Source organism: Siphateles boraxobius, unplaced genomic scaffold (assembly GCF_051911475.1).
Source record: "Siphateles boraxobius isolate OS27281-9 unplaced genomic scaffold, OSU_SipBor_1 204, whole genome shotgun sequence".
NCBI classification, from domain to species: Eukaryota; Metazoa; Chordata; class Actinopteri; order Cypriniformes; family Leuciscidae; genus Siphateles; species Siphateles boraxobius.
In genome coordinates, this window is record NW_027508816.1 from 2,158,844 (window position 1) to 2,186,811 (window position 27,968).

Below are 27,968 nucleotides of genomic sequence, written 5' to 3' on the forward strand. Positions count from 1 at the left end.
ACAGTCTTTTGCTTGACATAAGCTTTGTGGGCCAAGTCTCGTAGCTGTTGGGCAGACATGGTCCGTGAACAGGCCAGGTGATGACTCACTGTGGGATGCAGATTTCGGAGAAACAGAGTTCTGAAGTTGAAATCCTCTTCCATACCTGGCTTGTTCCGTGCTCCGAAGTAGGCTTGTCGGAATCGGCCGTAGTAGGTCTGTGATGTTTCAAGTCTTGTCTGCTTGAGGTCCATGGCGATGGCTTGGTCTGATTCTGGATCAGAGAATGCTCGGATCAAAGCTTGTCGCAGCTGCTGGTAGTCAGTTTTGACAGTCTTTGTTTGACGGTCTAGGAAGCTGCGCACATCACCGCTGGATGTGATTCTTAACAGATACAAATTTTCCCAAGCTGTCAAGTTGGCGACAGTTTGCAAGTGAAAGTCAATGTCCTGTAGATAAGAGTGAATGTCATCACCTCCTGCAGGGTCTGGATTGAACGTAGGGATGTTTCTGGCCAGCTTGTCGAGTTCTTTGGGGGCCATGCCGTGGTTAGCGGCAGGGGTTGTCTGGAAGCTGGCTGGTGACATCTTGAGCAATGGGCTTTTAACCCCCCCTTTCAGCTTTGAGTTTGTGGCTGAAAGGTACTGACCGGCTGGTTAGGGGAAACTTTGTGGTGTGCGTTTCCCCTTCCCGGTCATTCTGCAGTCTATAAGAGTGTTTCAGCTCTCTGTGAACAATGTCAAGTTCGTTTTTTTTAGATCGTGTCTCTGCTGAGTAAGCTCGTGGATTTCAGCTCGGGCTGCGTGCAAGTGGATTTTGCAGGCCTTGGCTTTAGCGTCTCTTTCTTTTAGTTCAGTCTCTGCTCTTACAAGGAGAACTTCACCTTGTCGGAGTTTCTCGTTGAGTTCCTCTCTGGCGTTTCTCTCCGCTTGCTTTCTTTGGTCTGTGTCGAGACGAAGATCATACAGTGCCTTTTGAAGTCTTTCCGCTTCTTTCTGTAGCGCTGGATCTGTGTCGTCCTCTTTCTCGCCCTGGTTCTGGGTCTCGAGGAGGAGCTGATCAAGGCGACTCTGGGTTCGGGCCTGGTGCTTCCGGGCCTCCTCCGCTTGAAGCTGAAGCATTGCTGCTTGTTGCTCCAGGTCGATGTTACTCCGTTCGCTGAGCCTTGCCTGGGGGACGAGGTTGTGTGCGATGCCTCCGACGATTCTGGCCCAGTCTTTGTAGTTGTAGCTCAGGGTTGGATCCAGGGCTATCAGCTTGTCCAGCTCGGTGTCCAGCTGCGTTTGGCTCAGATGCTGCAGGTCACTGGCGTCCTTGGGCACGAAGGGGGTTGCATGGCTCTCGACCATGACTGTAGGACAGGAACATACTGGCTCACTGTGGGCGAGAGGAACACAACATACACAAACAAAGAGACCAATGCAAGTCCGTTCTAAGCTTAACAAGCTATACTCATACGGGCTATGCCGTTCATGAGAATTTTGGGGCTAACTGATGTAAACAGTTAGCGAAGCCAATTGATTTGGGTCGACGAAGGACCCGAACTAGGGATTTGACAGGCAGTAGCCTAGCGGGTCACGTGATGACACCGGCTGCGTAATTGTCACTCTATTCTATTATTTAGCTTCCTTGGTGGCTCTCACAGGTTACTGTCTCTAAGTGAAATGAAAGAAACAAATCACAACAGAACACAGAGATAGAAGAGATCAGAGTGAAAGGAAACAATGAAAATGAATAGGTCTGAAATGAACTGGAATAAATACTAACACCGGAAGTGTTAGGGAGAATAAGGAGGCCTAAGCCGACTACCGCTGATAGGGTTTAAGATAGGGCCTACGGGTGAGTGGGGTTGTCGAGATAGCAAGCTAAGAAAGTGTGGCTTGGAGAAGAGATGGGCCAAACACTTAAAATATCCGGGAGATATCTAGTATTTTGTGGCTCATAGTAGGTGGAATGGGTTTTTATTAAATTTAGTTTACCTGCGGTGAATTGAATCCACTCCGGTGAGAACCAGTGGCATGGTCAACCTCCCTGGCGCTTCCCAAACACTCAACCGCGGTGTCCTCGGCCCTCCGTTACTCTGTGTCGCGTTGCGCCCTCCCAAACAGCCTTTGTGACTTTAAACACAACTCGGCAAAGCCAAGATGTCAACCACCAGACAACACTACAAAATTGGGCTGTTCCCCAGAACCCTCCCGGAGGAGTGGCCTCTTTTTAGGCCCCGGTTTAGGTACTGGTCCCAGTACTGCACTGCGGGCCGCAACGACGGACAGAGATAAAAGAAACCGAGATTCACGCACAGTAGGGTGTTGGTAACGCTGGTCGGACAACCCTGCTGGCCGGAACACCACCAGAGATGACTTCAAATCACCAAGGGAGTACTACAATAGATACACAAAAGGATGAACAAGGGAAGCTTAAAGTGAATTAAGGCTTGTTTGTTTAAACCAAATTGAGTAATTATTTATGTAGCAATAAGAGTCGAAGGTTTTACTAAATAATAATAAAAAGAGGGAATTATGATAATGTTGGTAATTATCAAAATAACCTAACCCAAAAGAGAGGAAAAATAATTAAAATCAAAATATAAAGAGACAGGATTGAAACACTGTAGATAGAAGAAGCAGGCCGCAGTAGTGGGTTTTCACCACGAGGGGGCGTATTCCTTCTCTGTGCTTTGCCTGGGTAAACAGAACACTTGATTCAAATTCAAAATTCAAAACTTGTTTAAATTTAAAACTTAAAACAAGCAGGAAAGAATTAAAAGGGAAATCAGAATGGTATCCTATAATAGCTAATAACACCGTAAAGTATCATTAATAACTATAAAATAATCAAAAAGGGGAAGATGAGATAGATGCACAATTCAAAACAGAGTGAAAGGAGGAAAACGTGATACCGACTTAGGGGGAAAGGCCACAGGGTGGCGCTGTTCCCTCCACATGGATATCAGTGACTGACAGGCAAACACGATGTAAATTTAAACTGGTTTAAAACCAAATTAAAATAAGCGTGAAAGGAGATTGAGAAATCAGGATAAAATTTTATAATAATTAACAACAACAGTAAAGTATCGTCAATAACTATAAAAAGAGAAAAGTAGAAATAGGCAATTCAAACAGAATTGGACAGAGAGACAAGGAGAGTTGAGTGAGCCGACTTGGGCTCTCTCTGGCTGTGCTGTGATTTAGTTTAAGTTTTAATTCAAATCTTGTCTTGAACCAAACTCAAAGTAAATGTACCAGTCAAAAGCAGAAAAATTTGTCTAACACAAAATAATATTCGCACGAGCAAAGGTCTAAATGCAAATAATTCTTGAGAATTTAGACAGGGAAATGAATTCCCTTAATTCACAGGGAAATGAATTCAGCAGTAAAGAGAGCATTATCTGAAACGGCCACAAGATGGCGTAATTGCGCTCATGCAGGCTGAAGTCAGAAGGCGGGGCGTAATTCGAGACTCCTAAACACTTAAAGGCCGCCCTCTGGTGTTTAGCAAGTGGAATTACAACCGACTTTAATGTGATTCAAACTAAGAGCTTTCAGCTCGCGTCGTGCGCTGAATTCCTGCAATAAATCACAAATAAACAAGCAGATCTCTGTGGATCTTTCGGGGCTGTACTGCACAAGAGCGTGAAACAGGATTTTTTCGCTGTGAAAACACGCAGATGTGAAAGAACAGGAATTTCCGTCTGTTGTTACTCACACAAACATTTTTATGTATTAGATTTATATTTAAATGTATCAGATCTTTAATTGGGTAGCTAAACCAATTTTGACCAGGAGTTTACCGTTTTTGTTGAATATCACTGGGTTAACCACGAATTCAATAACGACATTATGGAAGGCCTTTTACCACTGAAGAGAGGAAACTCGCTCTCGATCAGATTTACGTCTTGCTCTGAGAAAGAGATTCTCGTCTTAATCAGGCGTTTAAATAATATTAACATGTACCAGCTGCAAAGAGTTTGCTTCGTCTTTACAGGGACAGGTATAATATTAACTGCGTTGCGCGACTTTCACTGGAGCGCGCATAAAAAAATATATATATATATATATATATATTAATACACAATATACTCATAGATTGAAACTGAATTTGCTCATAAAACAAAGTTTGAAATGCCTGCATTCTCCACCAAACTGTAGCGACAATGAGTCTTACATTAAATTAGCTCAAATTATATATAGGGAATTTAATAATTAATCATGAATGATTAATATATTGCATATTACAGTTAAATTATCGAAGCTGAAAATAGATCGATTGTATATATGAATGATCACCATAATGGGTTATGGTTCGTCATTAATATATCAATAGTCTTATTACAGATCGATTATATGAGATAACCTTAAATGGAATTAATTTAGTTATCGAACAATCTGTTTGTCCAGCAAACGGCCGTAAGATTAACTTATCAATTTTCAACAAAAATGATCTCTTTCTTATAATTCCAAAAAAGCTATTTTCTGGCCATGAAAAATCACCTTCTTGTTATTATAAAATTTAGGTTACTGAAATAGTAACGAATTGTAAAGCTTTGTAGCTAAAGGGTCGAACACTTCATTGACTTTGTAAAAATGAGCACTTTAGACAATTAGCAATCAAGAATATAATGGTTTTAATAAAAAGAAACTACGGATACAGAATTCTACATTTAAACCCGGGATACATGTATGTACAATAAACAGTAAAACTAACGAGACAAACGAATAACAACGGGAGTGAGAGAGAGAGAGATTGAGTGAGAGAGAGAGAGAGTGAAATATATATATATATATATATATATATAGAGAGAGAGAGAGAGAGAGAGAGATAGAGGATGAGAAAGTGAAACTAACGGTCAGGATGAGAGAGATCTCCGGGGTGATCGCAGCATGGCAAAAATCACAGACAATAACCCTTAGAGAGGCAACAAGAAATCACATCAATCAAATCAAATCAATAACCTATACTTGCGTATATGGTTCTCTTTGTGTGAGCTGAAGAACGCAGAGTCGTATGCGTGTTTGTCCTTCGGCGCTATAGGCTTGTTCTCTCGTGTCTTCCGGGGCGAGCAGACTCGCGGGAAGTTTTAAAGGTTCACCGAACGTGAAGTTACCAAGGAAATCGTTCAGAGTTCATCTTCCTCGGGAGGGAGAGGCGAAAATGAAAATAAAACTTAGTAAAGAAAGGAAAAGAAAAGAAACGCGGTGTAAAGCTCCCTAAGGAGCCATGGGACCGGAAACCTCTCACAGCGAAAGTGCTTTTTATTTTTTTGAGAAACTCCTGTGTCAGTTTCTTATAGAGAGGAGGGGTTCACGCCTGCTTCGCGTATGTGAACCAATCATCTTAGAGCATCTCGAGCGGGAAAAGTTCTTCTTTGTCTTGTCAGGATAATTGATGATGCTATAAAATTTTGTCATTTCTAGCCAGAAAGATTGTACACACAGAACCATACATTTTACTGTAATATCCTATGTATGACTGGTTGTCATGATTCTGCCATCAGGTCTGTGAGTTCTAGTATTTTGGCAGGATCATGACAGACCCATGTTCTGTGTGCAAGCACATGGCCTTGTGTTTTGGTCATGTGCTTGTGTTGGCTCGCCTCGTTACCCCGCCCCCTTGTTATCCTGATTCTGTCATTAGTGTTTCACCCGTGTCACCTGTTATGTTTGATTAGTCTTCCTATTTAATCCCCTTGTGTTTGCTGTCTTGTGTCGGTTCATTGTTATACGTTGATCATGAGTACCCTGTGTACATCTAGTCATTGTTAGCATCTCTTGAAGTCTTGTTTGTTTTCTTGTTCATTTGTTTCCCAGTTTAGTCTAGTCAGTCTGGTATTCTGTGTTCCATCTGTTTTGCCCCCTCGTGGGTTTTGTTTTCCTGTTTTTGTCATTAAACCGTGTCTTATTTTATACTGTCTGCGTTTGGGTTATCTCCACATCTCCCTGTGACAGAATGAACCGACCCATTCTGAACCCAGCGGACAGTATGTCATCCCCACTAAAACAACAATCAGCTGACCAGGAACTATGGTGGCAGTCAGCTATCAACGACAGCAAGTTGGGCAAGCTTCCTTTCCCTCCCCAGGGAGAGAGGTCCCTGAGAGGATATGCTCAGGCCGTGGAGGCAAAGAGAAATTTTTTACCGGAGAGCCTGGTTAACCGTTACCTCATCGCGGGTCTCAAAGTTCCTCCACCTCTGGCGGAACGGGAGAGGCTGGCCCACCGCCCGTTCCGGGACATGGTGGACTGCTTGGTTCGTCGGGAGTCACAGGGTCCCATGGTGTCGTCACCTCCTGCCTGTCTGCCGGTGATCCCGGAGGATCTGAGGTTAGGCTTCGTGAGGCTTGGAGAACAGACTCGTCCCAGTTCGACTCCCGAGGCATCATCGGCTCCGCGAATCAGGAGGAAGAAGAGGAGGAGACCTGCGTCTGCCCAGCCAGAGCCAGTTCACGTCCCGTCTGTCCAGCTAGAGACAGTTCACGCCCCGTCTGTCCAGCTAGAGACTGTTCACGCCCCGTCTGCCTTCCTGAGCTGGGACTATCTGGAGCGTCTGGCTCGGATCTTAGAGAGGCCGGTGTTCGGTGTTTCGGAGCTGAACCCAGTGCCCGTTCCAGAGCCCGCTACGGCAAGCGCTGTTCCAGAGCCCGCTACGGCAAGCGCTGTTCCAGAGCCCGCTACGGCAAGCGCGGTTCCAGAGCCCGCTACGGCAAGCGCTGTTCCAGAGCCCGCTACGGCAAGCGCTGTTCCAGAGCCCGCTACGGCAAGCGCTGTTCCAGAGCCCGCTACGGCAAGCGCTGTTCCAGAGCCCGCTACGGCAAGCGCGGTTCCAGAGCCCGCTACGGCAAGCGCTGTTCCAGAGCCCGCTACGGCAAGCGCTGTTCCAGAGCCCGCTACGGCAAGCGCTGTTCCAGAGCCCGCTACGGCAAGCGCTGTTCCAGAGCCCGCTACGGCAAGCGCTGTTCCAGAGCCCGCTACGGCAAGCGCTGTTCCAGAGTCGGTCGCCGTGAGCGCGGCACCCAGTACTGTCCCATCACCAACCATGTTCCCCGTCAGAAGTCCCCGGACTGTCTCCTCGTGTGTCCCTGTCTCTACTGCCCCCGGACTCCCGTTTGTTTCCCCCGTCATGGTTCAACCTAGGACTGTTTCTCCGTCTACTCACACCACTCCACCCAAGTCCGTTCGGGTCCCCCGTCCTAAGCCCACACCCTGTAGTTCCAAGATCACCGTCCCGCCCACCCACCCTGGATTCTCGCTCAAATACTCTGTTGTCCCTCCGCCTCCCCTTCCTTGTTTATTTTTTCTGATGTTTCACCCCAACCCGGTCATTGTTCACGCTTGTATGCCCCTGTTATTATTTGTCATGTTTTGTTGGGTCTGGTCTATGTCTCTGTCAGTCTTGTCCCGCGTTTAATGTCTCCTTGGGGAGCGTCTGGTAGCCGCTCTTTAAGGAGGGGGTACTGTCATGATTCTGCCATCAGGTCTGTGAGTTCTAGTATTTTGGCAGGATCATGACAGACCCATGTTCTGTGTGCAAGCACATGGCCTTGTGTTTTGGTCATGTGCTTGTGTTGTCTCGTCTCGTTACCCCGCCCCCTTGTTATCCTGATTCTGTCATTAGTGTTTCACCCGTGTCACCTGTTATGTTTGATTAGTCTTCCTATTTAATCCCCTTGTGTTTGCTGTCTTGTGTCGGTTCATTGTTATACGTTGATCGTGAGTACCCTGTGTACATCTAGTCATTGTTAGCATCTCTTGAAGTCTTGTTTGTTTTCTTGTTCATTTGTTTCCCAGTTTAGTCTAGTCAGTCTGGTATTCTGTGTTCCATCTGTTTTGCCCCCTCGTGGGTTTTGTTTTCCTGTTTTTGTCATTAAACCGTGTCTTATTTTATACTGTCTGCGTTTGGGTTACCTCCACATCTCCCCGTGACACTGGTTTAGTCAAAACAAGACGGTCAAACAGGTACCAAGAATGGCCGGAAAGAGTAGAAGAAACATAAAGTTACATTCATATGCAGAATTACACACATTTAATGTTCACTCACACGACTATAAAGCCATAATACCGGCTACCATGACCTAGGAAAGATCAAATTCATGTTTATACATTTCTTAAGTGGTTATACTTATAGAAAATATATAATTGCAGAGTCTATTCCTCTTTCTTTATCAGAATTCAAGTGGGAGCTGTGATTCCCTTGGAATTCCTTTTGGGGGTCATAAAGTTTTATGACCTAGCAAGAGGGAGAGTTACAGAGGATGATACTGTTAGGTAATCTTTCTTTAGAAATACACTTAAGATTTGAAGTTACAGACCAGTCTCCAATTACATCTATAGAATAAGACAAAACTAATTAGATATGCATGCATACAGGAAGGTGAGATACAATTCTGTGTTATATACATTAAGGACATTCCTATCCTAAGTTGCACACAAAGGACGTTTGTGTGCGGGTATGTGTGGTGTGTGTGTGTGTATCCTTAGGGCATATTGTCCATCCGTGGTGTGCACCACGTGAGGGTTTCGAGAACAACGGGGACCTGTTTCTTGATTGCGCAATGCGTCATAAATGGAGTTAATCAATGACCTGCTGGCAAACATTGGGGCAGCATTTCACATGATTCAAGGTTTTGTGAATTAAACATATATGAGTTCATATTTGTTCAGTAGTGAAAGGAAAACAGGATTCGGTCAGTCGCTACAGCATGGAGTGAAGCCCTGTCCATACTCTCGTCACTGCTGTGGATATGATGAATTTGAATCCTTGTGGGATTAAGGAATATGAAGAGATTATTACTTGGTCAGTCCATTTTCTCTTAATCTAGGGGTCTCCGGTCATGCAAAGTTTAGCCCCGACCCCATATAAACACACCTGCTAATTAAGGTCTTACTAGGCAAATTAGAAACTTCTAGGCAGGTGTGTTGAGGCAAGATGGAGCTAAACTTTGTAGGACAGTGGCCCTCCAGGAGCAGCATTGGACACCCCTGTCTTAATCTAAGCATAGTTTAACCAAAGCTGTCTAAGGAAAGATCATAGTTTATGAGGACAAATTGTGGTCATAAATCAATTTTGACTAAATGAGTTATTCTATGTTGCCTTTGCATAACAGGCTAATAATATTTCAAGGCTCCTTTCTTGAGATTATTTCCAGGGACATACATTGGTGATAGGCCTATACTGGAGATGTGAAAATATCCAGATTCCATCTTTAATTTTTTTTGTATGGATATAATTTTTAGTGGAATTGAAGGCAATGGATTGGACTTATTGCTCTAACAGTAGTGCACTTGTCTGATGTTTGTTACATGGGCAAAATGAAAGAGTAAACTTGCTTTATTAGATTCACTAATCCACTATATTTAATAGATCAGATTGATCGGGTCTATGAATATGTAACTAGTGGGTGGATTTGAGAGATTGTATTGTTGAATGGGATGGTCCCTCTGCTTTCTGTACGTATAAAACTGAGTCGTGTCAGTGACAAGGACCAGGGGGCTAAACTGACAAGCATCCTCACACAGGATCTATCCAACAGGGGAGTGACAAACATGAACAATCAAACAATCCAATACTGCTTTCCAAACAACAATTTTTCTTGTACCAGAAGTATCCGACCTGAAGCAGAGTACATTATTGTGTACATTTTTGTCGCTGTAACATCAGTGTTCACCGTGTTTCTGAACCTTTTGGTGATCATCTCCATCTCGCACTTCAAGCAGCTCCACACTCCCACCAATGTGCTGATCTTCTCTCTGGCAGTGGCTGATCTGATCGCAGGACTGATTCTCATGCCAGTGCAGGGAATGAAACTGATTGAGCCATGCTGGTACTTTGGAGAAATATTTTGCTCAATATTTACTCTTATTCTTTATTTGGTTGTCACAGCATCTCTTGGTAATATGATTATTATTTCTGTGGATCGATACATTACTGTGAATGACCCTTTGCGATATCCAATGAAAGTCAATAATAACAGAGCTATTGTTTCTATTGTTGTAAACTGGTTATTCTCCTTTATATATATTTTTTATCTGTTGTATGAGTTTTTACTGTATCCCGAGAGGAACCACACATGTATTGGAGAATGCATTTTTTCTGTTAAGTCTGAAAATTTAATACTAGATTCCATTGTTTGTTTAGTGGCACCTTGTTGTATAATTATTCCTTTATATGTGAAAATCTGCTTTGTAGCAAAACGGCAAGCTAAGCATTTAAATTCAGTCACAGAAAAGAAGTTCAAATCAGAAAAAAAGGCTGCAAGAACCTTAGGGATTCTAGTACTGGTTTATCTTCTTTGCTGGACACCGTACTACATAGTTACTCTTTCTTTGGGGCAAAATGAAAATTACTCTCTTATAATTGATGTAATGAATTGGATTATATGCATGAATTCCTGCATGAATCCACTTATATATGCAATGTTTTATCAATGGTTTAGAGTGTCAGCAAAATACATTTTGACACTGAAAATATGTGAACCTTCATCAGAATACTTAAATCTGTTCCCAGAAGAGAAATGATCGCTTACACTCTTGCATGAAGCACAAATGTAATTTCCATCTGTCTATGAATGGAATAGTTAGGGTTCTTGTGTTAAGCACTTCCTTATCAAACATTAGATGACACCAGAATCTGCGCAACACCTATGTTTGTGAATAGTTTAAATGTTCTGCCTATTATGCTTGTATATTGAGAACATGTACATGTGTGAGTGACATTTTTGCTCTCTTGAAGGCCTTAAAATTACTAAATCAACTACAACATTATCTTTAAATACAAAGTATTTTTTTTTATAAGAAAACAAGACAATGCTAAATACAATTGTGGGACAAACTATAAAACAGCAGCTGTAAATGAATAATAAGGCCTGTGATATGTTATTTTTCATAATATGTTATTAGGCTGTTCATTTCTCCCAATAATGCCTGTTTATTCACACAAAGTATTTTTATTGAATATGGAGCCCTCTTCCATTTGACTGTCAGGAACTGATGAGGTCAGATTATCTGTAATCGAACAAATGGCATTTTGCAAACTGTCAGTTGTAAGAGATAGGCTATCTCAGTTTTCTTGTGTTTAAAATATGCTGGAATGTATGATGATCAACAAACCACACTTAAACATGGGTCAGAAATAAAGGAATCAACTAAACACTTCATATGGCATCCATTTTCTAACATTCTCATATTGTTAAGCATGTTACATTTTTAAAATTGTAAATTTTTTCTGTTGTAATGGGCTGAAATAAATATGTTCAGATATGTGTTTGTGTGATATGTTTGAGTAAAAACATACAGTGTGAAATTCTTTGCCCTGTGTCTGCATTTCTGGATTTGTCCATGTTGTATATGGTCATACTGTATTTCATAATGGTAGGCAAAGCAAGGCAAGTTTATTTATATATATATATATAGTAAATGTCATGCACAATGGTAATACTGCACTGTTTACATTTGAATTATTAAAGATATTGATTTTTTTAACTTTTACTTTTATTTAAACTACTAATCTTTAAAAAACGTGTTTAAACAATGACAATTAGCACAAAAAGAAAAACATTTAATAATGGTAATGGTGTCACAAAGTGTAAACCAACCCAGATTCATCTCTAATCATAACACCACCTTTAAAAAATCAGATAATTTAATAAATGAATGAATAAATTGAACGAAACCTTTATATAGCTCTTCTAGACATTATTGTACACTCAGAGCATCAGGGGTCTCTCTTCTCAACCTCCACTACATATTTATCTGTAACTGAAGTGCATATTCAACAGTGACCTAAGAGTCTGGACATAAACATCATCATCATCATCATCAAATCAATATTTGTCTTTATCCTTTATCCATCACCGACATGAGCTTTTTGTTTATTTTTCTTCCTCTGGTTTGCTCACTGGAGGAATAAAGGATTAAAGAATTATGGAATAACTTTCTAGTGACTCCCTGATGAACATACTATCTCTAATCTTATCCGACAAAATTAGTACTTTAATATCGCAGTAATGATTAATCAGTAATGACTGATACTATCTGTTGCATTTAAAAATATATATTTATACAACAATACTATATTAGCAGTACCTTCTCTATACAACTGTCCTTTCAATCACATTCTTTTTTTTCTCAAATTTTCTTTCTCTGTTTCTCATCCCGGCCCAAAAAAGCTTGTTTCTGCCATGGAATAAAAAACACATAAGGCAATTGTGACTTTTTATCTCACAATTATGTTTTTCATAAATGTGTGATGTAAACATGCAACTGTAAGAAATACAGTCAGAATTGAGAGATATAAACAATTCTCAAAACCCAGAGCAAAACCTATGGCGTTTCTTTAGTCTCAAATCTTGCCCACATAAAAATCAGGCGTGTGCACATGATACGGGCGCGCAACTTTAATGGCTTTATCAGATTATTCCAGAGATTATGCCCATTTCAGTATTTTTGGGATTTTAACACACCTTTGAACATTACAGATGCTTTAACGGGAGCAAAACCACGGGCATGGATGCTGCGTATAAGCTAATCCTGTCATGTTTCTCTATAACAGTGTTCCAAACTAGTTTTTGCGACATTTGAAGTATCGACATAAAATGTATCTATAAATAGTTCATATTTTCCACTGTTAGTTCAAAAATACAAGAAATTTGTTAAAATTATACCCATCAGGTAGAGATGAAACACTCATCCGTAATGCTGTAAAGTAGCCTCACCCAACTAACTTAAAATGTTAAGAAGTCTTAAAAGATGTCATTCTTCAAAAGAGTGGAAGTTTTGATGCATATGCAATTATTTGAACGTGTTTAATTCCATTTAAAACAAAATTCTGTCGGAATCTTAAAGAAAAATGATTGTAACATATCAAAAGCATTATTCTAGCAGTGTTTTTCTATAATCTTGTGATTTTTGATTTGGTCATGTAGTGACGCTCATTGCTGTCTGTGGTGTTCAACGCGTTGGCTGTTAATGTCGGCATGAAACAGAAGTTTCACAGTCTTTTCTTCTCTATTGTGCCGTATATCAGAGTGAAACGCTTCTGGAACAAGAACAAATGTGGGCGGGGCTTCATTGTGTCTGTGGAGAATTGATTGGATTGTTGTGGTTTGCTATTGATCGATCTCATGTGAGTGACAGGATATAGCCCCGCCCACATCATCAGAGAAGAGAAGAGATGCTGCAAGAGGAAGTTATTAAAACAATTATGAGGTGCATGGATCATATAAACACTGCAGCATTCGTTAAAAATAGGATTTTTTACATTTTGATGTCATGGTGACACGTATGTTCTTCTCCGGAGGGCGCATTGAAGCGGAATCCTCCATAGAGCCGCATTCAAATGTCTAATTTCTGCAAGTACAAACATTTGTAGACTAAAACATAAAATAGTTTTTAAATCTACCGATTTAAAGGTGATCACCTGATATACAAATGGAAATCCGCGCTGCAAAGCTCTAGGACATTATTAAATAAAAATATGAAAGAAAAAAACGCGTTAGCCACTGGTCACTGTTACTGGTCCTTTAAGACCAGCGAGGAGAAAAGAAGCAAGAACCACGTGACAACTCAGTAAAGCCTGGATCAATTATTTGAAGTCGCGGACAATTTTTAAAAGACAACAAAATTGAACATACACATCGAAGCACTTTTACAATTCGAGAATAATAGATGCGTAGTATGTCTGGCCAATTTTAGACCACCGTGGATCCACTAAGCCCCGCCCATTCTCTGCTACCGTGATTTCTATGGATTCCATCTGCATGTGCATATAACACTGATCTGGCAAAAAAAAAAAAAAAATAATAATAATATTATCGTTATCGTTTGTTACTCCTTTCGTCGGCCTCTTTCCGTTATGACATCGTGGCTCGGCGCAGCGCAATCGTCGGGACTGTTTCGGTGACCATTAAACATTCAGGGCCATATTCGGTTAATGATGTCTTTCAGACGGACTGTGTTCTTCTGCTTGTTGTGTTTGTTGTTGCTCGTGCACGGCAGCAAGAGGAGGCACGCGCGCTGTCCCGCATCATGTACATGCAGTAAAGATAACGCCTTATGTGCCAATACTGGATCAATACCGAGGAGCTTCCCGCCAGATGTCATCTCACTGTAAGCAATCACAACAGTAATAACAATGCGTCAATATTCTTCTTCTTCTTCTTCTTCTTCTTCTTCTTCTTCTTCTTCTTCTTATTATTATTATTATTATTATTATTATTATGTCGCAACCTGTGATCAGAAATGTGTGTTTCCCCCCCAGATCGTTCGTCAAGTCCGGCTTTTATGAAATCCCTAAAGAGAGTTTCATTCACACACCAGCCCTCCATCTGCTGTAAGACTTCAACATCACTTCATCACACACACACACACACACAGAGAGAGAGAGAGAGAGAGAGAGAGAGAGAGAGAGAGAGAGAGAGAGAGAGAGAGAGCATGTTTTCTATCTGATCAGTGCAGTTTGTGTGTATAATGCTAATAGTGTTCATAATACTTTATGACAAGGGTTTAAAACTGGGAAAGTGGTGAAGTCTAAAGAGAAACAGTGTAAAATAGTGTAAAAATAAATAAAATAATAAAAATTAGATTAAACTAAATAAATAAATTGAATAAAATAAATAAAACATTGTCTAAAATAAATATGTTGATTTTAAGAAAAAAAAACTAAAACATCTACATAAATAATACATCTATTTCTACTTTACGGCACAGTAGAAAAAAACTTAATAGAAAAAAACGTTATATAGTTACACTATAATATACATTTTCAAAGTATAAATTTGTATAAATACTTTGTAACCTTAAAGGTGAGGTATGTAAGATTTTTAATTTTAAAATCGAGCGGCAACCTTCCAGTCTCTCTCGTGAAGCCAATACGGAAGTGACTTAAACTGCAATTTATCGACTGGCCACTAGAGACAGGCTCCAAAAGGGTGTCAATTCCATGTATCCCCCATGTTAAAATGCCCAACTTTACAACAGAAAAAAAAAAACATGTTTACAGCCTGGTACAAAAATTGGTTTTGGTCTATATAGTTAATTTTGCGCTTCATTACAACTGTGAGGCGGTTGTATTTTTTACTCATTCGTTGAAATTACATTAAGCCTTAAAGTTCTGCATAATTAAGGGCGTGGCCACAGGTGGATTGCCACTGCTGTCACTACTAGCCGCTTGTCTGCTGTTAGCGTCACGTCACCTCAGCTAATTCCAGCCGCTGAACTTGGCATATCTGCAATGGTTGTGCTTTTTTCGGGATTATTTCATTAATACACGAATTATACTTTCGCCCACGCCTTCGGATTTCGTCGTTGTCAAGTATCCAGAGAACGTCCTCGGGTTAGGACTTTTTCCCTGGGAAAGGGAACGAGAACTGCGTCGAATGACACTTCGGGAGAACGCCCTTAGCGCAACGCATCTGAAGTATGAATGAAACTTATCCAATCCTGATTGTTGTTCCGTCATGAAGTAACGTGACGGCATACACGGAAGCTACAAAGGCACGCCGGCACACAACAGAGTTAGCTTCTGCGATGAAGCAAGTCGCTCCCAGGCAGGGGAAGGCGTTGTGAAGGGACGCAGTTCTCGTTCCCTTTCTCAGGGAACAAGGGTTACAGTGTTAACCCGAGGACGTTCCCTTTTGAGGGAGCTCGAACTGCGTCGAATGACACTTTGGGGGAACGAGTACCCACTATGCCACAACGCGCCCTGTCTGTCCTAGTGTGAAGCTGCTCACAGGCACACCTAGGACGAGAGCACAAGAGTGCCAGGTGTTGACGGAATGTCCAGGTTATAGAACCTAATAAAGGTATAAGGGGTGGTCCATCCAGCTGCATCGCAGACTTCCTGGATCGGGGCCCCCGCGAGAAGGGCTCTAGAGGACGCCATGCCTCTGGTCGAATGAGCCCTCACGGCAAAAGGTGAAGGCAAATTGCGCACCTGGTAAGCCGTGGATATCGCTTGGACAATCCAGTTGCTGATGGTCTGCTTGGAAGCGGGAAGCCCCTTCTTGGGTGACCCGAAACACACCAGCAACTGGTCCGACTTCCGCCATGAAGAGGACTTCTGAATATATTATTTCAGCGCCTCTGACAGGGCAGAGCAGATGAAGTCTCTCCTCATGCGCAGTCACGTGAGGTGGAGGATGAAAAGCCTGAAGAACGGCTGGCCTTGCCACATTAGATGGCACCTTAGGCAAATAGCCCTGCCTGGGATGTAAGATGGCTTTAATGTCGCCTGGAGCAAACCCTAGGCACCCATGTAGAGAGCGCCTGGAGATCTCCTACCCTCCTCAGAGAAGTAATGGACAACAGAAAAACCACCTTAAGGGAAAGGTTTTTGGCCTTAGCCGACTCCAGTGGTTCGAAGGGGGCCTCGGCCAATCCTTCGAGAACCACCGCCAGGTCACATGTGGGAACCCTGGCACGAGCCGCAGGCCTCATCCTCCAAGCCCCACGGAGGAAATGTACGACCAACTGCTGTCTCCCCAGAGGCCCATCACCCAGAGGAGCGCGGAAAGCCATAATGGCAGCCACGTACACCTTGAGTGTGGACGGGGTAAGACCAGCTGAAAAGCGATCTTGGAGGAACTCCAGAACTGAAGCCACTGGGCAGTTAACTGGATCCACCTCACACTCTCTAAACCAATTGGTAAAGACATTCCACTTTAAGCCGTACAATTTCCTCGTGGAGGGAGCTCTAGAGCTGAGTATGGTCTCCACTACTCCAGCTGATAGGCCGGCCTCTAGGTACTGTGCCCCCTCAGGGGCCAGACCCACAGTTTCCATAGCTCGGGCCGAGGGTGAAATATTGAGCCCTCTGCCTGTGTCAGCAGGTTCCTCCTGAGGGGAATCTCTCATGGAGGGCCGTCTAGGAGCGATATAATGCCTGAGAACCATACTTGAGCAGTAGACTGATCCCGTCGTGACGGACCCTCTCTAGAACTCCCGGGAGCAGAGCGATTGGGGGAAATGCATACAGACGCAGCCTCGACCAGGCTGGATGAGAGAGGGAGAACCACAGTGGACAGTGGGTCGTCTCTCGAGACGCGAATAGGTCCACTTCCACTGGGCCGGACCGCTGAGATATTGACTCCACCACCTGGGGATGGAGTCTCCAATCCCCCTGGCCTCAGCACCTGTCTCGACAGGATGTCTGCTCCCTGATTTTGACTCCCTGGGATGTATGTTCTTCTTAGAGATAACAGTTTCCCCTGGGACCACAGGAGGAAATGTTGCGCCAGTCTGCATAGAGGGCGAGACCTCAGACCCCCCTGATGGTTTATATAGGTCACTACCGACATATTGTCTGACCTCACAAGGACATGATGACCCTTGATGTCCAGCAGGAAGCTCCTCAGAGCTCGGAACACCGCCAACATCTCCAGGCAGTTTATGTGCCAGGAGGAATGATGGTCCTGCCATAGGCCTGTCATAAAGCAGCTGTCCATGACCGCGCCCCAGCCCTTGAGGGAGGCGTCTGTCAAAACGTTTTTTCGGCGACATGACGCTCCCAATACTGGACCTTGGGACAGAAACCAAGCTTTTTTCCACATAGATAGGAAACGAAGGCATCTGCGCGTAACCCTGATCATGTGGAACGGGTTCCCCCTCGGGGAGAACCCCTTGGTTTTCAACCACCACTGGAGGGCCCTCATGTGCAGCAGGCCGAATGAGCCCTAATGGTGCAGCCATGAGCCCTAACACTCTCTGAAAATGTTTCACAGTGATGGCTTGGCCTAGCTTTACCCTGGACACTGTGGCCAGAATGGACTCGATTCGTGCAGGAGACAATCGTGCCCGCATCGTGACCGAGTCCCACACCACTCCCAGGAACTGGTTCTCTGGGCTGGTGTCAACACGCTCTTTATCGTGTTGAGTCTCAACCCCAGGCTTTGAATGTGGGCTAGGATGACATCTCGATGCCGAACCGCCAGCTCTTGTGACTGGGCCAGAATCAGCCAGTCGTCGATATAATTGAGCTGCATCCATACATTTGGTAAATGTGCAAGGGAAGAGAGCTAGGCCGAACGGAAGAACCTGATATTGGCACGCTTCGCCCCCGAAAGCGAACCTCAGGAACTTCCTGTGAGATGGAAGGATGGATATGTGGAAGTATGCGTCCTTTAGATCTATCGTGACAAACCAATCCTCGGATTGAATTTGACTCACGATGATGGGAATAGTGAGCATCTTGAACCTGAATCTCCTCAGAGAACGATTCAGGTGCCTGATATCTATTATTGGACGCAACCCCCTCCTTCTTGGGAACTATAAAGTAGCGGTCTGGTGGAGGAATACGCTCTATAGCCTCCTTTACCAGCAGGAAGTTTACTTCTTGTTCCAATACCCAACCCTGCACTGGGTCGACTACAGTCCAGACCACCCCTTGAACCTTGGTGGGCGGAAACCGAACTGCAACCTGTACCCCTTTTGAATGGTGCACAGGGCCCAGGGAGAAATATTTGTGAGATTTTTCCATGCATCTAAATATTTTACCAAAGGAACCAGGCTCTCCAGCCTTGCTTCGGGTATCAATCGGGATTCGTTCTCGGGCCCCTGAAGCGGATCTCCAGTAGGGTTCGACCGAAAACGATTCTCGATGGGCGGACGCGATTGCTGCCTGGCCGCAAGCCTGTGGGGCAGACAGAGCAGCATGCGTTCGCTGGAAACCGATGTGTCCCGAAGCGTACTTAACGGCGGGATACAGACATCGACTTCCTGAGGGCTCTTTCGGTTTCGTTCTCGACACCCTGAAGCGGAGGACCGGCAGGGAATAATTCGAAAACCGTTTCCGATGGGCGAACACGAGCACTGCCTGGTCGCAAGCCCTTAGGGCGGTCACTGCAGGACATTCGCTGAAAACCGATGTGTCCCGAAGCGCTCTTGACGGTGGATACAAACATCGATTTCCTAAGGGCTCCACGGAGGAGCAATTCTCGCTCGTCCCTCCACGGGCGGGAATAGCCGTGCTTTTTTTTGTCTCGTTTTCGATACCCTGAAGCGGAGGACCGGCAGGGAAAAATCGAAAAACGTTTTTTGATGTGCAGAAGGAACACTGCATGGCCGCAAGCCTGTGGGGCAGACAGAGCAGCGTGTGTTCGCTGCTCATCATTTTAATTCCTCAGAATTAAATGCAGCCATAATTACCAGACAATACTGTTTTGTGTTATACGGTCTCGTAATCTACACGCTGCCTCGGCAAGCGCGAGATTCGAGTCGTTACAATATATTTGGCTTTCATCCCTCAAGAAGAAAGTTATCAGTTGCGAGGCTGAAACATCCGACAGCCCACAGATATATGCGTCAAGATATTTCTCAATGAAGAACTACCAGCACCCTCAGGAGCTGACTGTGAATGCCTCGTCCCCAAACAGTATTATTTCACAGATCGCGTGTGTCCCTTTCATTGCTGACCCGAACTCTACGTGCTGCCTCGGCAAACGCGAGATTCGAGTCGGTCACAATATATTTGGTTTTCATCTCTCGAGAAGAAAATCAACAGGCGCGAGGCTGAAACACCCGAAAACGCACGGCTGTGCGCTTCGAGATATTTCTCAATGAACACAGCCAGCACCCTCAGGAGCTGACTGTTCATGCCTCGCACACACACAGAATCTTTATTGCAAAGTAGACCCGTAATCTACGCGCTGCCTCGGCAAACGCGAGATCCGAGCCACTAGATTCTGTATTGCAATGTACAACCTTTTATCTACGCGCTGCCTCGACAACACGAGATCAAGTCACAGAATCTTTATTGCAGAGTAGACCCGTAATCAACGCGCTGCCTCGGCAAACGCGAGATCCGAGCCACTATAGATTCTATATTGCAATTTCTTTTTTCTTGTAGACCCTTATTTAGGACAATTCTTATGGGACAAACAACACCGAATAGGACAGACAGTTTGACACAGAGCGCTTGCTGAAGAGCAAAAAGCTAACTCTGTTGTGTGCCGGCGTGCCTTTGTAGCTTCCGTGTATGCCATCACATGTTACGTCATGACGCAACACCAATCAGGATTGGATTAGTTTCATTCATACTTCAGATGCGTTACGCTAAGGGCGTTCCCCCAAAGTGTCATTCGACGCAGTTCGAGTTTCCTCGAAAGGGAACAACCAGCGCTGTTTTTCAGTGGTTTTCCTCCATGAACATGCACTCATGGATGTCTGACAATTGCATTGCTTTTTTGGAGTTTTCGGATTATTTAAAAACGTCTATAGATATAGAGGCTAAACTCGTTCTGGGGTACCCTTGCTCTCACGGAACAGATTAGAATATGCATATTTAAATTTTCAGTGATGGCTTGGCCTAGCCTTACCCTGGACACTGTGGCCAGAATGGACTCGATTCGTGCAGGAGACAATCGTGCCCGCATCGTGACCGAGTCCCACACCACTCCCAGGAACGTGGTTCTCTGGGCTGGTGTCAACACGCTCTTTATCGTGTTGAGTCTCAACCCCAGGTTTTGAATGTGGGCGAGGACGACATCTCGATGCCGAACCGCCAGCTCTTGTGACTGGGCCAGAATCAGCCAGTCGTCGATATAATTGAGCTAGGCCGAACGGAAGAACCGGATATTGGCACGCTTCGCCCCCGAAAGCGAACCTCAGGAACTTCCTGTGAGATGGAAGGATGGATATGTGGAAGTATGCGTCCTTTAGATCTATCGTGACAAACCAATCCTCGGATTGAATTTGACTCACGATGATGGGAATAGTGAGCATCTTGAACCTGAATCTCCTCAGAGAACGATACAGGTGCCTGAGTTCTATTATTGGACGCAAACCCCTCCTTCTTGGGAACTATAAAGTTGCGGTCTGGTGGAGGAATACGCTCTATAGCCTCCTTTACCAGCAGGAAGTTTACTTCTTGTTCCAATACCCGACCCTGCACTGGGTTGACTACAGTCCAGACCACCCCTTGAACCTTGGTGGGCGGAAACCGAACTGCAGCCTGTACCCCTTTTGAATGGTGCACAGGGCCCAGGGAGAAATATTTGTGAGATTTTTCCATGCATCTAAATATTTTACCAAAGGAACCAGGCTCTCGAGCCTTGCTTCGGGTATCAATCGGGATTCGTTCTCGGGCCCCTGAAGCGGATCTCCAGCAGGGTTCAACCGAAAACGATTCTCGATGGGCGGACGCGATTGCTGCCTGGCCGCAAGCCTGTGGGGCAGACAGAGCAGCGTGCGTTCGCTGGAAACCGATGTGTCCCGAAGCGTACTTAACGGCGGTATACAGATCGACTTCCTGAGGGCTCTTTCGGTTTCGTTCTCGACACCCTGAAGCGGAGGACCGGCAGGGAATAATTCGAAAACCGTTTCCGATGGGCGAACACGAGCACTGCCTGGCCGCAAGCCCTTAGGGCGGACACTGCAGGACATTCGCTGAAAACCGATGTGTCCCGAAGCGCTCTTGACGCTGGATACAAACATCGATTTCCCTGAGGGCTCCGCGGAGGAGCAATTCTCGCTCGTCCCTCCAGGGGCGGGAATAGCCGTGCTATTTTTGTCTCGTTTTTGATACCCTGAAGCGGAGGACCGGCATGGAAAAATCGAAAAACGTTTTTTGATGTGCAGAAGGAACACTGCATGGGGCATGCAGCCATAAACACTGTATAAGTGAAACACGGTCTGAATGGTAGGCTAATTAAAATATCTAACTTCCTTAAAGTTAGAGTAAGTTTAGCATTAAATAGACACAGGTGATCATCATTAATTATAATCACCTTGATTATGCACACATAAGGGATCATGTGACAGATACGTGACAAATACAAAGCACGTGACCATACAATTTAAAAAAAAAAAAAAAAAAAAAAATATTATTGTGTATATGTGTTTATGTATATGTGTTTTTTTTTATTATTTTTTTTATTTTTTTATTTTTTAGTTTGGGGTGTGGCTACTGAAGCAGCCTGAGAGTTTGGAGCTTGGCTACTTTAGCAAGCAGGGAATTTGGGGCGTGATTTTGATATTTTTGGGAAAGAAAATCAGCTTTGTTTTCATTACAAAACTTGCATGACAAAATCCGTTGCATTTAGACCGTCAGAGATTTAGCAGGTCATAAACACGTTAAAGTGGCGACATTGTGATGCTACGCGCTGCAATGGACGCTTCAATAACACACAGCATCATCATACACCCGTTCAGAAAGACAAATGTACCCTTTTTGGGAAATTACATACTTCACTTTTAATATGATCAACATGGTTAATTAACATAGTACTTTAACATTAGCCTAATCCCATACTTTCAGATGAACCTAATGCAGATTTTATGAATGAAATCACATACACATAAAGACAAATACCCTTTACTGTCCTGTATTCACCCTATATTATCTCTCCTAGTCTTTTCACAGCCAATGTCTTTGAATCTATAAATGAAGATGCGTTTCTTGGCCTTCCTCATCTGGAGTATCTGTAAGTGTCTCACAGAGCGTGATTATATGAGTAGTCAGCACTGCATGAAGACATACAATGTCAGAAAAACAGCTTATCTGATGATTCATTTGTTTCATTGTGTATAATGACTTGTTTTGAATGCTTAAATGTTGTACATCACGTTAATGTTTGTTTTTCTTATAGGTTCATTGAAAATAACCAAATCAAGTCCATATCGCCTTTCGCCTTCAGAGGACTCAAGTCCTTAATACACTTGTGAGCATTTCTGCATATTACGACTGAAATGATGTTGATCATTTATCTATTCATCCACCTTAAAACATTGCCATCATAATTAGAATGTAAAAAATTAAATTTTAAAATATATTTTAAAAAAATTATTACAATGTACAAAGTGTCTGCTGTAGAAGCTTGTTTCCTCACTGGAATAAAAAATATCTGAATGTTTGTCTCACAATTGTGAGTTTATGTCTCACAAGTTTGTATGTCACCATTAATTCTGAGAAAACCAGACAGAATTGTGAATTACTAAGTCAGAATTGTGAGATAAAAAGTTGCAATAACCTTTTTTATTTTTTAGTCCTTGGCAGAAACCAGCTTCCATAGTCTGCATTTGTAATTGTCTGCATTTTATTAGTTAATTATTCATGTTATTTTTGTGATGTTTGAAACAGTCAGCAAACCAGGTTTTATTCTTTAAAAAACCTTTGCACACAATAAAAATTAGTCCATTTCTCTTTACTGATGTAAACTACCGTTTGGTTTTTGACTAATGTTACTGCAGAAGTCTGGCGTACAATCAATTGGAGACGCTACCGAAAGATCTTTTCAAAGGGATGGAAGCTTTGACTAAAGTGTATGTATGCGAGTGTGCAATGTTTTAGCAATGTGATATCATTTGAATAACTGTCAATGATATACAAACTTCTAGACTGAAACTTTTATTCATTTGTCCAGGGACCTGAGAGGAAATCTTTTCAGCTGCGACTGTAAGCTAAAGTGGTTAGTCGACTGGATGTTTCACACAAATGCAACTGTGGATGAGATCTATTGCAGTGGCCCTGAATCTTACCAGGACAGGAAAATCAATGACCTTGTGGCGCAGTCATTCGATTGCATAACAACAGGTCGGTCGTATTCATTACAGACCACTTTGTGTTACTTGACATCAAAAGAGCTTAACATTTGTCTGTTTGTTCTACAGATTTTCCGCTGTTGAAGTCTCTCGAATTTCAGTCCATTTCAGTCGAAGCTTTTGCATTTGGTGGCGACCAGTTTGTCGTATTCGCCCAGCCGTTCATTGGCAGGTGTAATTTCATGGAATGGGATCATGTGCAAATGGAGTTCCGAAACTTCGATAACATCACAAGTAAGCAAATAGTGGTGGAAATGTTGCAAGGAGTTAATGTCTAACTTTACACATAATATTAATGATAATAATACACACAATAAATTGGAAATAAAAATTCTACACACCCTTTTAAAAACAGTTGTTTTTTGTGATGGAAAAAGTGAAGGAAAAATAGTGAAATGTGTGTGGGAACCTGAAGAGGGTCGTGCACAGGAGATGCCCTCACTAGTTACAGATCTGGAACGTTTTTGCAAAGAAGAGTGTGAAAATATTCCCAAGTCAAGATGTAGCAAGCTGATAGACTCTTATCCAAATAGACTGTAATAAAAAAATCAAAGGGTGCCTTAGGGGGGGTGAACAATTATGCAGTTTTTTATTATTTTTTTTTTTTTCAGTTAAATGTGTAATTTTATAACATTCCATTGGTTGTAATTTTTACATTAAACAGGAAAAAGTTTTATATTTTTTGGATGAAAAATGATAACTAACTGTTTCTCAAGCCTTTGTTTCGTACAGCTTTAACCCTGTAAAGCCTGACAAATGACACATTTTAACACGTTTTTCTAAAATTAAAATTATATATATATATGGATAATCAAGTGAACCGAAGCTGCTTCAGTCCAGTATGTGTTCATCTTGAAATAATGTTAGCAATGTACAAGTTATTCTTGCATTTATTTTATAAAAATCAGTAAAGATTTTACAGCAGAAAGACACGTGAACGTTTGTACAATTATACTAAAAGACCTTTTACTTGCTAAAAAAAGTCTAAACTGTCAGTCAGATGACAGAAGGTAGTAGATTGTGTGTGACATGTTTATTAGATCATGTTGAACATTTAGAGGCCTTTAATTATTAAATATGATACAGTAGGGTTAAACGACTCTTCAAATCTGTCCTGCCGTAGGTACTTCATCTGTCATCTGCAAACCTCTAATCATTGACAGCCAACTCTTCATCATAGTAGCACAACTGTTCGGCGGCTCACACATCTTCAAGAGGGACGTCTCCGCAAACAAATTCATAAAAATCCAAGACATCGACATTCTGAAAATACGAAAGCCAAATGACGTGGAAATCTTCCACGTCGACGGAGAGTCTTTCTTCATCATTGCCGATAGCTCCAAAGCCGGCTCCACGACTATTTATAAATGGAACGGCAATGGCTTCTACTCCCATCAGTCCCTGCACCCCTGGCACCGCGACACAGACGTGGAGTATCTAGACATTTCGGGGAAACCTCATTTGATCTTGTCCAGCAGTTCTCAAAGGCCGGTTATTTACCAATGGAGCAAAAGCAACAAGCAGTTCGAGCGGCGTACCGATATCCCAGAGATGGAGGACGTGTATGCCGTCAAACACTTCGCTGTGAAGAGCGAGCTCTACATATGTCTGACCCGCTTCATCGGCGACTCCAAGGTGATGAAGTGGGATGGCAGCATGTTCAGTGAGATCCAGACCATGGCCTCTCGTGGCTCCATGGTCTTCCAGCCGTTCTCCATAGCCAACTGGCAGTACGCCATCCTGGGCAGCGACTACGCCTTTACTCGCGTCTATCGCTGGGACGCAAAGAAGAGACAGTTCATCCACTTCCAGGAGATGAACATTCAAGCGCCCAGGGCTTTTTCTCTGGTGTTTATTGACAACAGGGAATTCCTTCTTGGCTCTAGTTTTAAGGGGCAAACACGGATTTATGAACATTTGGTCCTTGACTTGAGCAGCTGATTTGCTTGATCGGGACAGTTGAGGATGATAAGTGTCTCAATGAATCTCACGAACACGTCCAGGTCATATTTAACTCTAAAATCTGAAGAAAGAAAGACATTTTTTGTTTTGTTTTTTAAATAAATAAAGCTAGTTTTAAAGTCACCATGAAATCAAAATTGACCATTCTTGTTTTTATGGAAAAATTGCAATGTTTATTATTAAATGATTTAACGGTGCACATCATTATTGTTTTAATAATCTTGAATCAGAATAGCTTCCTCTTGCAGCATCTCTTCTCTGATGATGTGGGCGGGGCTATAACCTGTCACTCACATGAGATCAGCCAATAGCAAACCACAACCATCCAATCAATTCCCCACAGACACAATCAAGCCCCGCCCACATTTGTTCTTGTTCCAGAAGCGTTTCATTCGAATATTCGTCACAATGGAGAAGAGACTAGCGCAAGTTCAGTTTCATGCTGATTTTTTTGCCTTGTATTCTTATTTTTGTGATTTAACCTATTTAAACCCCTCAATTCTCCATCCCATAATGTAGTCTTTTTACTGTAATACAGTAAAAAATTGCTTAACTGTCATGAAAGTATGTCACCATGCATACAAATCTTAATGGTTCAAAAATAGACTTAATTTTCTTTATGCAAAACACAATTTCTTATATTTTCTTACTTTTGTTTTTGGGGTGAAATATAAACGGGATATTTTCATCCGATTCACAGCATGAAGATTATTCGCAGATGACTTGCATGATGGTGCCTTAATTAGGTACCGCAATTGAAATTATTCATGTTTTTTTTTGTGTGTTTTTGTTTTATAAATGATCTTCTCAGTGCACTCATTCATTTCTGTTGTATTTTTACATTGTAACTGATGTACTTTCATTGAACTACTTGCTATTCTATGTGACTATTGCTATTTATTAATGTGTCTATCTCAACTTGTTTACTTCTCTTTTAACTTGTAAACAATGTTTTTTATGTGGCAGCTGGGTGAAATATTTAATATGCAGAATGGGAGTTTGAAATATACATTGACAGTTCGACCTCTGGAGTTGTGTGTCATGTGACTATTGTTTTTTAGCATTTGCCTGTTTGTTTGAACTGTATTAACTACTAACAGATGAGCAATGTCAGTACTTTTTTTTCAACAAGATACTATTTGTTGAGATGACGAGATTCTATATCACCAAATGATGAAACTGTGATGTTCTACTGGATAAGTTTGTGCATGCAGTTTCATTCCTACATTTTTGGAGACTGATACTAACTTTAAATAAAACTTTGTGATTTTGAGTACGAGTTTAAAAGACTTTAAACACATTCAAAAACATCGGGCAATAACAGTACAAGTAAAACTAAATAAAGTATATATGTCATAATAAATATGTGTCCAAAGTGACTCAAACATTTTTAAAGCTTTATATATTGAGTGAGTCCAAATCTTATTATGACATATTATATGTATATCTTTATAGTGTACTCTGTATATCATTTATACCAAAAGCTTAACATGTAAGAGATAATCCATGGCCAGCTGTGTATTAAACGATTTTGGAGGCAAAGAACCACCCAACGCGAAGCAGAGTGCATTAAACCTTTAATACACAGCTAGCCGTGGATTATCACACTTATACAGTGCTTATTTGCCCGCATTGACAAGTTGAAGCTGTTATGGATGTTTTTAGCGCAATATTTGACCGAAAGGATAAAAATAAGGGCTATTTTCATCAGTTACAGCTCGTAAGATCCAGCATTCTGTCCACTTTAAATCATACACAGAGATTGCATTATTTGCATAAATTACATTTATTTGAATGAACGAGTGATAGAATTTTTAATTAATTATCAAGAGAGACGGAGATAAGGTGTGTGTGTGTGTCTGCAGCATCTTTATATTAACATTGAAGCTGCGAGATTCAAAAACAGTGACATTAACCCCAGTATTGGTGTAGCGCATTATATGAGTAATGTCTTTTACAAATGCTGACACTAATATATCCTGCTCACTTTACGACTTCAAATAGTCTAGAAAATCCAAAAAATATTTTTTGCAAAGTGCTGAACACATTTATAATTTGTTTATTAATTCGGTGCATATAGAGGTCTATGTTTGGATTAATATTTTGGTGGCTCTCTGCTTCACCGGCCCTTACAGACGAGGCTGTTTACACCCGGAGTGGCGCATACAAATTCCACTCGCCAATTCTAATTGGCATTTTCTGTAAAGCATTACTTTTAAATGTACTTTTTCAAATAAGTAAGGCAGGTTACTTTGTTTCCCACATATTGACTGTAAGCTGTCCTGTCCCCATGCTGAAATAAATCAGGAGTTATGTAAACATGATGTTTATCGTAGTTCTAGACTAAACCGCTGAAAGGTTTGTTTGAGTGGCGCCCTCTACTGTTCAGGAGTAAATATGCATTTCCTTCAGCCTGAGGCTTATTCATTTCACTTCTGGTGTGAAAGGGTCTTAACATTTACCAAAAATAGTGATTATTAAAAACAAGCAAGCAAGCCCAGC

At 42.3% G+C, this 27,968-nt stretch overlaps 2 protein-coding genes across 2 annotated transcripts; both read left to right on the top strand.

The window, feature by feature from the left end:
• Positions 1 to 9,500: 9,500 nt before the first annotated feature.
• On the top strand, positions 9,501 to 10,490 carry LOC143745422 (trace amine-associated receptor 13c-like). Its single transcript, XM_077237524.1, has one exon. It carries the CDS (start codon positions 9,519 to 9,521, stop codon positions 10,488 to 10,490), a length of 972 nt encoding a protein of 323 aa, XP_077093639.1. The 5' UTR covers positions 9,501 to 9,518.
• A 3,212-nt stretch (positions 10,491 to 13,702) lies between these two features.
• On the top strand, positions 13,703 to 26,739 carry LOC143745457 (leucine-rich glioma-inactivated protein 1-like). Its single transcript, XM_077237575.1, has 8 exons — positions 13,703 to 14,078; positions 14,230 to 14,301; positions 22,316 to 22,387; positions 22,553 to 22,624; positions 23,154 to 23,225; positions 23,327 to 23,496; positions 23,574 to 23,738; positions 24,628 to 26,739. Exons 1-8 carry the CDS (start codon positions 13,903 to 13,905, stop codon positions 25,443 to 25,445), a joined length of 1,617 nt encoding a protein of 538 aa, XP_077093690.1. The 5' UTR covers positions 13,703 to 13,902; the 3' UTR covers positions 25,446 to 26,739.
• Positions 26,740 to 27,968: the final 1,229 nt, after the last annotated feature.

What these genes read in the sequence shown, in the direction of transcription:
- LOC143745422 (XM_077237524.1), top strand. Translation starts at nt 9,519, where the DNA reads ATGAACAATCAAACAATCCAATACTGCTTTCCAAACAACAATTTTTCT.
- LOC143745457 (XM_077237575.1), top strand. Translation starts at nt 13,903, where the DNA reads ATGATGTCTTTCAGACGGACTGTGTTCTTCTGCTTGTTGTGTTTGTTG. An exon ending in CTTCCTCATCTGGAGTATCT is followed by an intron (nt 22,388 to 22,552) that starts GTAAGTGTCTCA and finishes TTTTTCTTATAG; the next exon opens with GTTCATTGAAAATAACCAAA. An exon ending in AAACTTCGATAACATCACAA is followed by an intron (nt 23,739 to 24,627) that starts GTAAGCAAATAG and finishes GTCCTGCCGTAG; the next exon opens with GTACTTCATCTGTCATCTGC.